This window comes from Amia ocellicauda, chromosome 8 (assembly GCF_036373705.1).
Source record: "Amia ocellicauda isolate fAmiCal2 chromosome 8, fAmiCal2.hap1, whole genome shotgun sequence".
Classification (NCBI taxonomy): domain Eukaryota; kingdom Metazoa; phylum Chordata; class Actinopteri; order Amiiformes; family Amiidae; genus Amia; species Amia ocellicauda.
The window spans coordinates 3,366,273-3,382,054 of NC_089857.1; the positions used below are offsets into that span (position 1 = coordinate 3,366,273).

A 15,782-nucleotide genomic window follows, 5' to 3' on the forward strand; every position below is an offset into this window, starting at 1 on the left:
GTTAGAGATAGAGATGTTTGAGAGTGACAGTCTGAGAAAGATGTTGTACTTGTCCCTGAATTAAAGCACTGATGACTTTATGCTTTTACATTACCTGACTGGACCCAGGTTGTTGTTTTAGTTTTTGTAATTACCGTCATTTATTTGTTTATTTGGATTCATTAAATTATCGCACTCTTCTTGTGTGGTGATGATGCAGTGTTGGCGTTTGCAGATCGGGAATGGTGCAGGTTATTAATTAATTATTTGATTTGATTTGATTCTCTCAGGCAGAGCTGGATTGCTGAGCTGGGCTGTTGTTAAATGGGAGGGGGGTGTGCTGTCCTCAGAGGGAGGGTGGGATATAGACAGCCACACAAAAGAGCATTTAACTGTGTGGCCAGAGTCGGAGCACTGAGGTCTTTCTCCCTTTCTCCAACTGGGGCCAGTGCTGACCTCACTGACCACTGCCCCCACTCCACAGCCCCGGGCCTAGGGGCAGCTCCCTGGCTTTGTGCCTCAGCTTGCTGCTTTGTCCTCTCTGGCTGTGCTGCAATGGGTGGAGAGCTCATAAGAGAGCATTTAAAAGAGAAGCCTGGAAAGGGTGTGAAGGCTTGTAATAGGCACTCAGGGAGACTCTTAAAAAACACACACACACACATGCACACACACACACACAGAGGGCCTAATCTGAAGCCAGCTTCAGACTGTTGCAGATAAGACCCTACTTTTGTGTCTTTTTCAATTGGCTTTCACTTTGGGACCGCTTAGGAGTTTGCATTTGTCTTGAGAACACAGGTGTTTAGTTTACCTTGAACTAAATGTGATTTTAAAATTGTATTAACACAATAATAATAATTCTAATAATAATGAAGTTTTTTCAGTAGTGTACCACAATATACAGTGGAGAAATACAAAACAAAAAATGGTTGCATCATGAGGAAATGAAAAATTGAAACATGAAAGCGCCCAACCTAAACCTGGTTAGATCTTAGTATCTGCAGTGTATCTCTATACATTTTCATGGGTGATATTATTATTATTATTAGGTGAGATATTTCTAATTTCTTATTTTAGAGACAGCTGTCTACTGAAAGTTAGTTTGTGTGCCAGACAAGTAAAAAACTAAATACAATAAAATGTTCTTTTTATTTGCACTCTATCTTTAAATAGATCAAAGAAACACATATATAAACAAGCAATCAATACTTATATACCAATAGCTTAACCAAAAAAATGAAACAAATAAATATATAAAGTAAACTGTTCAAAAGCCAGAGCACTCCCTTCCTTTCCAGTGGAGTGATGCATTATAGAAAAGGGACCTGGATACTGGCAACTTAGTAGCCCTGTAGTTGAAACCTATAATGAAGTAACAAGACCTTGTGAATCACAAATCTGCTACAGGTTGACAAAGCATGGTAAAGGTTACTCCGATAAACTTTTCACACAGTTGGGAAGCAACGCCTACAAGCCAGCCTACCCCAGCAGTGCTTTCTCCTCGGAAAAGGATGAAGTTGATGCATGAGAGCCTGCTCTGCCAGTCATTTATCTTCACTGCCACCAGTGGGCAGTGGCACAAAGCATGTGATGTGAAAGACTGGGTCCACGTTTTCCAGTGCATTTGCTAACAAAGAAACCCCAGGCTGATCAAATGTTTAAAAAAGCACGGAAAGGACGAGGGCATGAATGAAAGGGATTTCTTGAAAGGTGTTTAATACTCTTTTAATACGTGGGCTTTGTGCTCCCAACAAATGAGTGTGTGTGTGTGTGTGTGTGTGTGTGTGTGTGGTTGGGGAGGGGTGGCATTTAATACTCTGTTAGCCATAATCATTTGTTCAAATTAAAGATTGCATTTATGGCTTTCACAGGAAATGTTTAAAATCATGGTACACTTTTTCCTTATTTTTTTTCTTGTTCTGTGTGCTGTCTGACAGGTTATAAAACTCTGTAAAGCAAACATTTGTGTGGTTAAAGTGAAAATAACTGCTTTAAAATAATAAGATAACAAAAGCTTTTTCTTTTTTCCCCTTATTGTGTATTACTTCTTTATGAACTTATTGAAATAGGTGTTGATTTTTATATTAAAACATAGACAGAAAAACACATAATGAGCCTGAGGGTACTTAAATATTCTTAATCAGTTTAAGATAAAGAAGAACATATTTTTATTTCTTTAATAATGGTTTGTTTGGTGTGCATCACTAATAAATTGATTAAAATTAAAAACAAACAGTCTTACTGTTTAATTACAAGGTAGAGCATACATAAATAAGGGAATTATAAAGTAGGTCATAAGAAAAGTGCTTTGCAAGAATGTAGTTACAAAAACAAATGAAACAAGTGAAGCTTGTAGGTTCTTATTTAATTTTGTATCTATGCTGTAAATATATATATATATATATATATATATATATATATATATATATATATATATACACACACACACAAATTTCTGCATCGTTCACACCCGATGCTATAGAAACAGAAATTATGATTTTATGACATAACATCCCTGAATGACCTTGTGTGTGTGTATGTATTTATATAAAATTAATAAAAATATCTCTAATAATAACATTTATTATATATATTTTTTAGAACAAGCCCTTGGGAGCATTCAAATATATTAATGGATGAATTTGTTTTCATAACTTTATTCTTCTATGTACAAATTGTTCACATTTAGACAAAAGAAGAAAAAGCTTGTAATAAACTGACTTGTTTGTGTATTCAGTAACTTGCATCGTCTTAATTTGATTTAATGTGTTAATAACTTTTATTTTAATACATTTAGAATAAGGAGCAAATTTGCTTCTGAATTTATGAAAGAAGGTGTGATATAATTTTATAATCACTCTAGCTGTGAATGTGTTGTTTTTCTGTTGTCAACACAAATTCTGTGTTAATGCCATATCATGAAGACCACATTTTGTCACCCTTACAAGATCCACTGTGTGAACGAGTGACTTTGCGAAAAGGAATCACTGTTATAACACTTATTAAAAGAAGATAAAAGATAGCCTTTATATGATATACAGCCAGCTTTTACGGTTTCTGCTTGATTTAATGTCTAATTGTGAATTTGGGATGGGATTCAGTGATCATCTCTTTACTAAAAAAAATCTGAAAGTTGCTTTTGTCAAGACACAAATTGCATTTGAAGTGCTTTTGAACTGTCGTCTAAAGGCATTCTTCTTCTTTTTTTGCCCTGTGAAGATTACAATCAGTTCTATGGTGAAGATCAGACTCAAAGTGTTGCAGTTCAATTCACTAATACCTGGAATAAGTTTAGTAAAAGTACCTTGGAAATTGCAGTGTATTATTTTAGGTTTGTTTCCCGTTTTTAATTGTCATTGTACGTTATCGACTGAATGCAACCTCAAAATCCAAATAATGCCATTGATAAAATAGAAAAGGGTGCTAAGTGATTTTTCTGTCTGGACAAATCTTGTGTAAAAAATCTAACTGCTAGACATCAGCTTGGAGACAAGATAATAGAGATATAGCAAAAATAAGAAAACATAAAAACAGCTAAATATTATATGCAAAACATATAGATTATATATATATATATATATACATATATATATATACTGTATATGTTTGCATCTAAAGAGTGCTGTATGGCTGTGTACACATATATTGAACAAGTCACATATTTATATGTAATTCTAATCTGATTTAATATACCAATTTGTTTTCCTCAATGATATGACCTTTCATGTGAAACTGTGCTTTAAACATGTTAACTTTAATACTATTGCCAGAGTTTCAAAAAAAAAAAAAAAGCATTGTCCAGCGAACATGCATCTGTGTCTGACTGACTGATGAGATAATTTTTGATAGTTACTGACATGTGCCCTTTGGAAACACTTACTGTAATGCACAGCGTGAGATGAGATGTCGTTGTTTGCTAATCCTTTCTCTTGAGTAGTTCATATAAACAGAATTGTACAAACCCTGAACACTGACTTTCCCCACAGTACTACTGCACACCCAACAAGTGTGGAAAGTCTTACTCGTCTTCAGCAGTCAGTTTGCTTTACTGGCAGTGAATATAACTTTTTTGTAGTTGTTGTTGTTATTGGTGCTGGTGGCAGCCATTCTGTTGACCCACACATTCACACTTGTTACATTTAAACAAGTCTCCTTTGATATGTATATTTTGTATTGTTTTCATATTTAATTGTGCCAATTCTGTCATTAACTAGGAGGGCTACGGTGTGATCGTGCTGAACCCGAATGAAAACTTCATAGAAGTGGAGAAACCAAAGAAGCAGACTCAGCCCTCCCCGGACAGCTCGGACGAGCCGGCAGAGAAGAGGGAGCGCAAGGACGAGAAGGAGACAAAGAAACGGAGGGACTTCTATGAGAAATACAGGAACCCTCAGAAGGAGAAGGAAACTGAGCAGATCCCCATTCGGGTGAGTGTGTGAGAGAGAGAGAGAGAGAGAGAGAGAGAGAGAGAGAGAGAAAAAGAGAAAAAGAAAGAAAGACAAGAGACTGGCTATATGGAGGAGTTCGGCTGATTGCCAGGTTGTGTCAGAGGATGTGCCTCTAGTCTACTTCCCCTCATTCACTCTTACTTTGGTCATATGTACTTTAATAGGGTCTGTTGGGGCTGTTATTATTGACATTATCAATATTAATTAATTACATTTTTAATTGTTTGTAATTTTTACAAAACAGTCTGCAAAATTAAATCAAATCCCCTACTACTTTAGTGGACAAAATAGAATGCAGAATCAGACAGGAAATCACGATCTTTGAATCAGAGAGAGACTAATGGGTTTTAAAGCTTATAAAGTGGAATTTGTTGAAGACATGCGAGAGCAAGAGAGACAGACAGACAGGAGGTTGTCTGTGATGTAGGATGTGAAGTCCTACACACTGGTAATTTGTTTTTCCATTGCAGCTGTAGTTTATGTTTAAAGGTTTCCCTGATCTTGTTAGTAGCACCTCACCTGTTCCCCAAATGCTTTCATGTAGCCAGTTGAAAGTTGCAGTCACAGGCATGTGGTCTGTAGCTGTCAGTGCTATAGCATGCAATAAAATGAAATAATAATTAACATTATAATTTTCACCCTCAGCCTCTCTCTTGGTTTTTGTTTTTTTGTGTTTTGTGTTTTTCCAAATGTATTTTGTGTGTTCTTCCCAACTTGACAGGGGCTTCCTTAAGCCCAAATAAGCCAGCTAAGTGATTGTCTTCTCAGCACTGGAAGCTAACGATGACATCTGCTTTTTTAAATTAAAGTTGCAGCTGCCGTCTTGAAGGTTGCCTAGTTACTGTGTCAGAGATTGCTTAAAGGCAAAAAATACCTGAAAAGTTTTCACAACTTGAAAAAAAGAAAGAAAAAAAAAGAAAGAAAGACCCCACAGAGTAGAAGCCTTGGCAATGTGACACTTGTTAACTCTGCCATACTGCAGCTTGACATACATTTGCATGCTGTTTTATCACGAAGTTGGCTTGTCAAACCATACATCTCTGCCTAACAATATTGCTTTTATGAACTCTGGAGAGAGAGAGGGAGAGAGAGAGAGAGAAAGAGAAAAAGAACAATGTATGCAATTTTTTTTTTTCATTTTCATTTATTTACATATTACCATCAGTGGTCGCAAAACTCTCCCCCTGTCTGGACGGCCATTCGGGTTGTGTGCGCATATCATCTGAAAGAAGATGAAGGGAATAGCAGATATTAATATCTTAATAAATATTTAAGCTGGAATAGCTCCTGAATCCTATAATGAGGAAACTCAGCCCCTTGCTATTCCTTTTTCTCTTTCTCAGTGAACCTTTGCACTTTGTAACGCTAGCAGCGTGAGATCGTTATAACAGTGCTACCCAAGGTTTTCGAATTCTGCAGGGGGCACACAATATTATTCACACTTTGACATTAGCTTCTGCTTGGTTTCCATACTATGCATTATACATGGTAGGCAGATACATGCAAGACAGGGAACTGATTATATCAGCTTGTGTGTTTTACATTACAAAAATGTGTGAAACCCTTAGTATCTCTTACTATATTAAAGGCGAAAGTCAGAGTTAATACAAAGTACAGGTAATGCTGTGGTTAATTCTGCTGGAACATGCAGTTGGAGAGTATTTTCTTCCACCCTCTGTTAGTCCTGCAAATCACATCAACACATCACACTATAAAGCAAGTCCTACATAATGGCTAGGTTATTTATTTATTTTCTTCTTCGCCTGCACTTCTTTAGGTAAAAAAAAAAAAAAAAAAAAAAGCTATCTTGGCCGGTTGTATCCTGGGGTATTTCTTATTGTGTTTCTCCAGAAAAAAAAAAATATAAAAAAAAAAACAATCTCTCAAGCAACATTATTGTAGTTATGGCAGACTTTAATGAGAAAGGTTACTATATCCAGACCAGCAGCTTCAGTGTAATCAAAATTTAATTGGAATAATGTCATAATACTCATTAAGGTCCATGTCATTGTTTTAAAATGCGGCATACAAATAGGACACTGTAAGAAGAAGAAAAAGAATAAAATGACTACTGAAAATGTGATTATACCATGCAGCTACTTAAAAATTTGATACAGTACGCCATACAGTATTGTCATTAGTTTTTGTTCCTCCTGTCATTAAGTATGCAGTAAATATTTGTTGAGGTTAAGATTTATTTATTTATTTTTTGTTTTCATTTTATTTAAAGCATTGTGATTGACGCATACTGAGCAAATTGTTGATCTTAGGCCGCCGGCTGAGCTACTCAGAGTTGATCACAAACAGTTTGCTTTATTGGTTTTTACTGTATCTGTCTTGAACTGGGGAATAATGTACTAGCTGGCATATATTAGGACTCAGCAGAGTGATTTAGTCTGGGCAATAAACATGATGTCAGACAAGCCTGCCAGGGAAAACTGTTTAATATGTTTTGTAATAAGACAGAATTCTTGTTTTTGAAAACATCTGCCAAGCCAAATTTGAGAGTGAAGACAGAAAATGTCAACAGATTAGTAATAAACCTGCAAATTTAGTTTCTCTTTCACTGACAAGACAGTAGCAGGGAGAAGCTCAGCGCAGAAATGTTATTCTCAAAGAGATACATGAAATTATGAAAATTGTTAGCGGGGCTTGGGATGTATACGTGTATTGAGCATTCAGCTCAAATAGACTCTTGCCTCTTGAGCCTCATCGCTTCTGATGGAAACTTCATGTTTGTTTCTCTGCTTTCTCTCATCTTTGCAATCTGACTCTAGGTGAATCTTTTGATATTCGACATTCATTTGAACAAGAGATCTCAGACTGTGTCTCTGAGTGAAGAACTTAGTCTCACGTCGCTGAAACTCCATAGTTTCTGTTCCTCCTGCCTGCCGCAGTGCTTCAGTCTTTGGTCCACATGTTGCACACTAACTGCCTGGCTTTTTATCGCAGCGTAAGGGAGAAACTTTAGTACTGTGGCCAGCAAAAGGAAGAGCATGCAAGTGAGCCATGACAAAGTAAATGTTTAGCCCTCTAATTTACTTCCCTGTGCTTAAAAAAAACAAAAAAGATAAACGGATAATTGCCCCAATTTTTATCCTGTTCCTCATTACGTTTCCCCTACAGGCACGGCTTAATTTAGATTAGGGGTGGGGGATAAGATTGTGATAAAATCAAGTCTCTCAGCTGTGTTTTTTTCATCTATTATTGTGGCACCCATGCCCCCCTATATTTTATTTTTAAGCTGCCCAGCTAATTTATCTGGGCACTTTTTTTTTCTTTTTGGCGGCCTAACACATACTGAGAAAAGAAAAGGACCACCTGCATATACTAGATTGGGCTTCTTTGAGCAAATAGAAAATAAAGTTGAGTTGATTAATACGGTTCCTTACACACATTAATAAGCCCTTAACTGCTTTTACGAATCTTACTTTTTAGCCCTTGGTTCATAGTGTCTAACCTCCCAACCTTGCCTAATCTCTAGTCTTTCCAAGATCACAGTCCATTGCTTCATGTTTAGTGATGCTGAGTTTCTTAGCACTTGCTATACAGAAGTTTGGGAGTTCACTTTACTCTGAATTTTAGCACTAATCCAGTTACCTATTTTCTGGCAGCCAAGCGGAGGAATGCCATGAACAAAAAAGACATTCATGGATTAAGAAGCTTCCAAAAGCTTTCACTCGAGTCTGACCAGGATGGATTAGAATTCTGCTATTGGAAAAAGAGCAAGGGACAATAAAAACAAAGTTTGGGCTTTCTTTTAGGACTACTTATTTCTGTAAATGACGATAATACTTTTGCATTTCTTATTGTTGCTTTTTAGAAATGTTGAAAAAGAGGCCTCTTTCCTTTTGTAGCAGCTTATATATATATATATATATATATATATATATATATAAATTTGCTTTTAAGGGGAATGAAACTTCAGGATGCTTGAGGATGTTTTTGCAGGTGTGTAAAGCTTCAAATGTGATAGGCTCCTATCAATTGCCATACATTATTACAAAAACTTAGCATTCGTTCTTGAATGTTATTATGCTGTGATTCTGAGTAATACACACAACATTGTAGGCCCACATGTGCTTTTGACAAATGCACTTATTGGTCTGCAGGATCTCTTTTTTTTAATTTCTCTCTCTATGTTTAATATGTTTTCAAGATGGTGGTGTTAAATAATTCAGTAAATTGACCTGGTTCCTCACATGCCTTCTGGTCACTGGGAGAATCAAAGAAATACATAAATTATACTTGCAGTTTATTTGTTTTTGTTTGTTTAATTCTTCTTTTTTCTTTCAAGCAAAAGAAAGCTGATATAAGGTGTTATGTATTAACTTAGGTAAAGAATGTGAATGAATTGACTTACTTGACAAGTTAACTGTATCGTGGACAAGTGCTTTGTTGCACTTCTCAGCAGGTATTTAAAATGTCAATCCTAATCTTCAGCCCCACAGATACTTGTAATACGTAGTCTAGCATACATTTGTTGCAGCAGCTAAGTATTGTAAAGGAAGAACAAGTTACAAATTGAAGTTGTATATGCTTGGGTATTTGTGTGTAGGATGTAAAGAATAACTTGAGCAGCTCTTACTAGGAAACCATAGAGTACAAACATGTTTCTCCCCAGCACGCCTCCCCCCAGCAGCAGTGGCATTCCTCTGTGAAGCTGTTCAATATCTGATCTGTGTGAGGGCTCCAAGGTGAGCCCTCTGTAGTTCAAGTTAGAAGGTTGCTCCCAATCTTCCAGTGAGGTCAAGCAAAAAAAATTAAATATATGATACAGGGTCAGGGGTAGAAATTCATATCAAAACAACTTCTCACCATGTCATTATGACAACCTGCTGTAACAAATGTGCCTCTGTTTTAACTTATGTCAATTAATTGCTAAAAGTAATTTAATCTGACAGTGACAGGGGCGTTGAAAGGCTAGTGGAGATGTCAAAAAGATGACCTTTCTGCCCATGTGCAGCCAAAAGCCATTTTTTAACAAGGAATCTAGGAAAATGGAGCAACTTCTTTTGTACTTCGTTAATTAGTTATTGATTTGAAACAATGTACTACCAAATATTGTCAGATTAGCTTTGACGCCAGCAAGGTCATAGTGTTATACAGTCTTGACGTGATAATCTTTATAGTATATTAGAGATTTTTTTTTTCTCTTCCCCTCCTCTTCAAATATCTTTGTTCTGTTATCCAGTCAGTCTGCAAGACTTCCTGGCTTTGTGACTGGGTTGACTTTTCCTGCAGCTTTTCTGCATCTGCTAATTACCCAAGATGATAATGGTATACTCACTCACCCTCTCTGGCACAAGGTGGATTGCAGGTTCAGAGTGTTTTTATAAGGGAAGAAACAAATAATACTAATTTGAAATACTGTGTTTTAGAACTTATTAACAGTGTCACCTATCCTACTATATTAATTTACAAAAACAATAATACAATGCCTCAAAGAAAGGTAGATATACCACACTCATTATGTTATATAATAATATTCAACCATACAAAAAATGCAAAGGACTTAAATAAATGGCAAAAAGTACAATAAAAAACAAGACATTCCATTGTCACATGCTGCCAGGTGCTTATGTATTTTAATCTGTATTTCTTTCATGCCATAAAATTAATTTTGATGGAAAACCACCACACACAACAGCCCAATAGCAAAGGCAAATGATTTTTAAATCTATTTATATATATATTTTTAAATATGAAAATATACTATCAAGAACCAAGTGAAAACACTACTTCTGCTGTTCCTTGCTATTATTAATACATTTTTATCTAATTTCATTATGTTATTTTTTTTTTCTTTTTCTTTCATTCTGGAGATTTACCTTTGACTCTTTGCTAAACACAGCCCGCAGTTCAGCTAAAGCCACATAAGAACACCAGATGTAAGGAGTGGACTGTTTTCAATGAATTGTCCCATTGACATCTAGACCCTTAGAACATTTTAGTGTTATGATAAAAGCAATAGATTTCTTTAAAAACGCTAATGTCAAGACCTGCTCTCTTCTGTGCAGAGTAACTCGAACCAAAAAAATAAATAAATAATTAACTATATAAATGAAACCTACCATCATTCCTTTGCCAGACATTAATTTGAATTCATATAAACATGTGGTGTTAAGGTCCACTTACTAATGGCACAAAAGTTAATACGAAACATGTAATTACCAGCGCAGCTTGTTTAATATTTAATTATTAACAAAAATGAAAATAATCATGTTTCCTGCTGAAAGGGATGTATTAAATATTTAAATGAACAGAGTTCAGGTTTGAGAATTTATTGGCTCAGTATGTGTCCGTGGGTATTTAATTCACTTGCTCACTGATGGTTTCCCCAGCACATGTGTCCAGAATACCACTTCACTCTGTGCACATTTACATATTTCTCAACTAAAACCATTAACTAAAAATTAGCAACTCAATTGTAGATTGACTGAAAGTTTAACTGTGTCTTTGTAAATTGCAATACTTTAAACCATTCATGACAATTGTTGATACTTCTCAATTATTGTATTTATGTATTATTCTCAAAAGATTTTTCATGGTTAAGATTCGTTTACTAGATATGTGTGTCAATGCAATGTAAATTATATATATATATATATATATATATATATATATATGTGTGTATGAAAAATGCAACACTATACTTTTTTAAGGAGGTGACAGCATATCATGTCCTGCCATAGTCCTTGTGAATAATATTTTATCTGTGGCTGGGTTTGGGGCTGCATCTTGAGCAGCTGAGGTTTACTTCTATGTTGACATTCACTCATGTGAAGTCAACAGAACCAGCCAGTTTCAACATCAGATCGAAGTGGATCAAAGCTGATTCATTTTAATGGCATTTAATTTAATGAAACAGCAACAGCACAAAAAGACTACACTTTCACATGATGATATAATGGATTAATTAATTAAATAGATGCTAGTATACTGTAAGTTGTATTGTGATTATTGATTCAAATATTATTTTTTTATTTAATTTTTAATGTATTTTTTGTCATATATATAAATGTTATATTTCCTTGGAATATGAGGTGGTAGGTTCTACAGGATAGTCCTGTTATAGTTTCACCATGAGTGAGTTCACATGAAGGATCATGCAACTTGCATAGCTCACCTTTGTTCCTCTTGAACCAGAAACAGTTAGGACCCAATACATAAATAAATACTTAGCAGTTGCTTCTCAAATGTGTTGAAGTCTGTTAGATTCATTGTATCCTGTGGCAGGGATTTTGCATTTTTCTTGGCTTTAATATTATTTTTCTTGCCATTGCATAGCTCTTTTCTTATTTCTGTTTCTCATTAATCCATGTAAACAGAATTTGGGAAATGGAAACATAAATGTGTTTCTGAAGGACTATGGGACATGTAAGTGGATGGGCTTGAGAGCAGAAGGGCAGTCCTATATATAGGCCAAAATACAGTGGCCTGCCTCCATGTATAGCCTTGATAAAGTAACAGTAAGTAACAAGAAAGATGATTTAACAGAAGAAATGCAAGTGTGCCTTTTTTTTGGTTCGAATAAATTAAAATATGTAACATTTTAATATTAACAATACTGCACAGTGCAACAACGTACATTTGACAAATAGTGGATTTTTTTATTATTATTATATTATATTTATTCACCACAATTTCTAATTTGTGAATCCTGCTTTGATTACATTATGAATACACTTGCTATAGTTCTTTATAATTTTCTGGCACTTTTAAGGAGGGATTTTGTGACCATTCCTCCTTACAGAATTTCTCCCGGTCCCTCAGATGTCTTGGTTTTCACTTGGGAATTGCTAATTCTAGAACAAAACACAAATGTTCTGTCACATTTAGGTCTGGAGATTGTGATGACCATTCAAGAATGTTGATTTTGTTTTCACTTAATTTTTTGTAGGCTTGGTCGATAATGAATATTTCAGCATGATAATAATCTATGCATCCATGTTTGAGCGTCATAGCAGAGGGAACAAGGTGTTTGGCCAACATGTCCAGGTGCATGCTGGAACCTGTCTTCCCCTCAATTTTAAGAAGTGCATCAGGACCAGAATCTATATAGCAAAACAGATCCACTTCCATAATTCACAGTGGGGATGATGTTCTTCTCAACATGAGCTTCACATTTTTGGCACCAAATATAACACTGATGAGCATGTCCATAAAGCTCAATTTTTATTTAATCTGACAATGAAACACAGTCCCAGGTGTCATTTAAATGCTTGTGCTTTTGTGTTGTGCTGTCTGAAGAGGCTTGGAACACAAGATTTATGCAGCCTTCTTGATGATGGACTCTATAGTGGAAAGTGACAGGTTCAGCTTTTTGTGAATTTGTCTATCACCCAACTTGTGGAGGTCAATGACCCTTTCCCTGCAATTTTCTGACACCTCTGTAACTTTAACCATGACAATGAATGCTACCAATGGATTGCTTTCTTATGCGACCTCCATGAATACTCTCAAAAAGGGGAGTCTTGAAAAGTTCTATTAAAGTTCCTAATGTTTCATATTAACTTCCAGATAGGACATTGATGTAGGAATACTTTCATAGGATTTTATTTTTCAGAAGCTTACTTACTTATCCTATAACGATCCACTGCAGGATGAACACCTCCAGCAGATGTTTTCACTTGATTCGATCTACAGGTTCTATTTTCCATGTCGCTCCTGCAACGTTCATTATTTCATCTTTAATGTGGTTGTCTGCTAGGTATTTTTTCATCTCTTGGGATGCATTAACATTTTTACTCTTTCATTGATGTCACATTTTTGTTTGCTCTCGGATCAATTCATGTATTTTACCATATCTTCTTGTTATTCCAAGCATACATCTTTCAATGCTTATTTTTGTCATCCGCAGTTTCCATATCATTTTTGCGTGGTGACCAGGTTTCACAGCCGTAAGTGAGCACTAGTAATCTGCATTTATCAAATACTTCTCTTCCAAATCTTTATCTGCGCTGATTTGTTGTCCATGGTAGATATAACTTTTTATGACATATGACAATGTAATTGGCAAACTGTAAGTTGTTCGTATAAGCTCCGTTTAACTTCATTCCATTTTCTTCCCAGTCCAGTCTTGAACACTTCTTCAAAAGTTGCTGTGAAGAGTTCTGGAGAGATTGTGTCTCCTTGACGTACTCCTTTTGCTGATCTTGATCTTGATAGTGTCTTGGTGGAGTCATTTATTGATGTAACATTGTTGTAGATATATTTAATAAGAGTTATATAGGTTTCCTCAATATTTTGATGTCTGAGAGTTCTGATGAATATATTGAATTAAATGCTTCCTCGTAGACAATAAAGTAAATATAATTAATAGCATTGTTTCTCTGTAACAGAATATCCTAGACGTTTCTTTTGTATATGGGTTTTATCCTATTTCTTTCGATAATATAAGTCTCCAGAGTTCATATATATTCGGCCAGTGGGTTTGTCTTAGAAAAAGCTAGAATTCTATTGATGTGGGCATATGGGCAGGACTAAACTGAGTGGAGGTTAATCAGGCCAGTGATATAAGTAGGCATGCAGCCCTGTGAGTGGAAAGAGTTGTACCTGAGAATTGTTGCATAGCTGTTGACATGAATGTAATTGAAGGCTAGTAGAACTGTACTGTATGAAGGAAATGAGGAAATGCACAGACAGCAGATGATAGAAGCATCAGAAATACCTTGGCTGGCAGAGAAGTTGAATATTGATACAACTAATTTTGGTGTTTTGTAAGTTATTGTTTTGGGGCAGTTTTTATTTGTTTAGTTAAACATTGATTTGCCTCTGGGTTAATACAAGTTTTCTAGTAGCATATGTAAGTGTACAGGTACTACTATATAGTATATAGCATGAATCATGTTTTGAAAATATCCTTAATTCCCACAGTGTACCAATCCCATAATGGATCCTTATTTTGCAAAGTGTAGTGAAACAGGCAACTGAAATCACTTCCATTTTATAACAATGTTCACAATGTTTATATAAAAAATATCTGTATACTATACCCTTTTATTATTAAAGGGACACTTTGGTATTTTTGCATTTTAGCCTGATTCCTTAGTCACCCAGAGTCATACGAATCCATGGAAACTTATCTTAGCACAATTGCTGGACATGGTCACAAATCGCAGATATGGGCTGCAGAGTTCAAGTTGTATGGTATGAAGAAGAATCTCTTTGGCAAGCTCAGTGTCGCAGCAGGATGTTTACTGCTAGCAGTTTACTGTCTTGGCTTTGGACAACTTGTAACAGAACAACTTGTAACTGTTTGGAGTTCAAAGTCCAAACAGTTACAATATGCACACCAATATACTTAGTTAGTTTTAGTTTAGAAGACATAAATCTACAAAGAAACTATCTGTTTATTGAGAAGTCTCTGAAAATATGATGGACAAAAAAGTGAAGTAATTTCCCTTTCACAGATGTTAATTGCTGCATGTTGCTGTTGCCACACTGGTACTTTTACGTGCTGGTGTAGATTGCCTAACCCCTGTTTCTGGAAGTTAGTGAACACTCTGAAACAAGTTCCAGTGCTTCTCAATTTGTTTCACTGTTTGATTTGACTTTGTAACTCAGGAAAACTACCTTGCCTGATTATTTTCCCAAGAGGACAATATACCTTATCATGACTATTTATTTTTATGTTGTTTGTTTTGGATAACACAATTGAATTACTTTACAGGAGTTTATTTATTTTGTTCTTTATTATCCAATGGATTTTATTAAATCGGTAGCAATGCATTTTTTTTTTGGTAATACCTCCCTGTAGTCATGTGAGCCCATACAGACAGGCTTTAAAGTAGAATGGTATCTGCAGTGATTATGTACAATATGAATTGAAAAACAATACTACAGCCAGAAAACCGTCTGACAGTCATTTCTTAAGAGACTGGCAACAGGTTAACAGTGGGGAGTCTGTCAAAATTGGCATCCGTACAGAAAATATGTGAACCTGTCACTATAAGCAGTCTCAGGGGGTGAACTGCTTTGCAGGAGCTAATTAACCCAAGGAAATAATTACACAAATATGCAAATGTTGTTTAGATAATTCCATGTGTTATCGGCTCAGGTAGTCAATCATATACAAGGGCCTTGCAAAGCCCAGGTGTTAGAATCTGTGCATAGTTGATAAGGGCCCATACCTGGATCCTTTCAGCTGGGGGCTGTGGTGCTAGAAACGAATTAATGCCATGCTGAATTACTTGCTAATAAGAGTACTTCTGGATTCAATCACCGTATCCACAATACAATCCCTTTTTTTTCCTCATGTTTATTTGAATGGCTATTTAAAAAAAAGATCTGAATATTAACATGTTAGCTGCCATTAGGTATTCAGTCATCATTTACCACTCCTTGCTTCTG

The 15,782-nt window shown here is 35.6% G+C and overlaps 1 protein-coding gene across 1 annotated transcript in view; it reads left to right on the top strand.

Annotated features, from left to right (window-relative positions):
• Positions 1 to 15,782, top strand: part of arb2a (ARB2 cotranscriptional regulator A) — a 207,967-nt gene that overhangs the window by 92,016 nt on the left and 100,169 nt on the right. Inside the window, exon 7 of the mRNA XM_066711846.1 lies at positions 4,194 to 4,406. Within this exon, the coding sequence (XP_066567943.1) occupies positions 4,194 to 4,406 (213 nt within the window). The remainder of the gene's footprint in view (positions 1 to 4,193; positions 4,407 to 15,782) is intronic.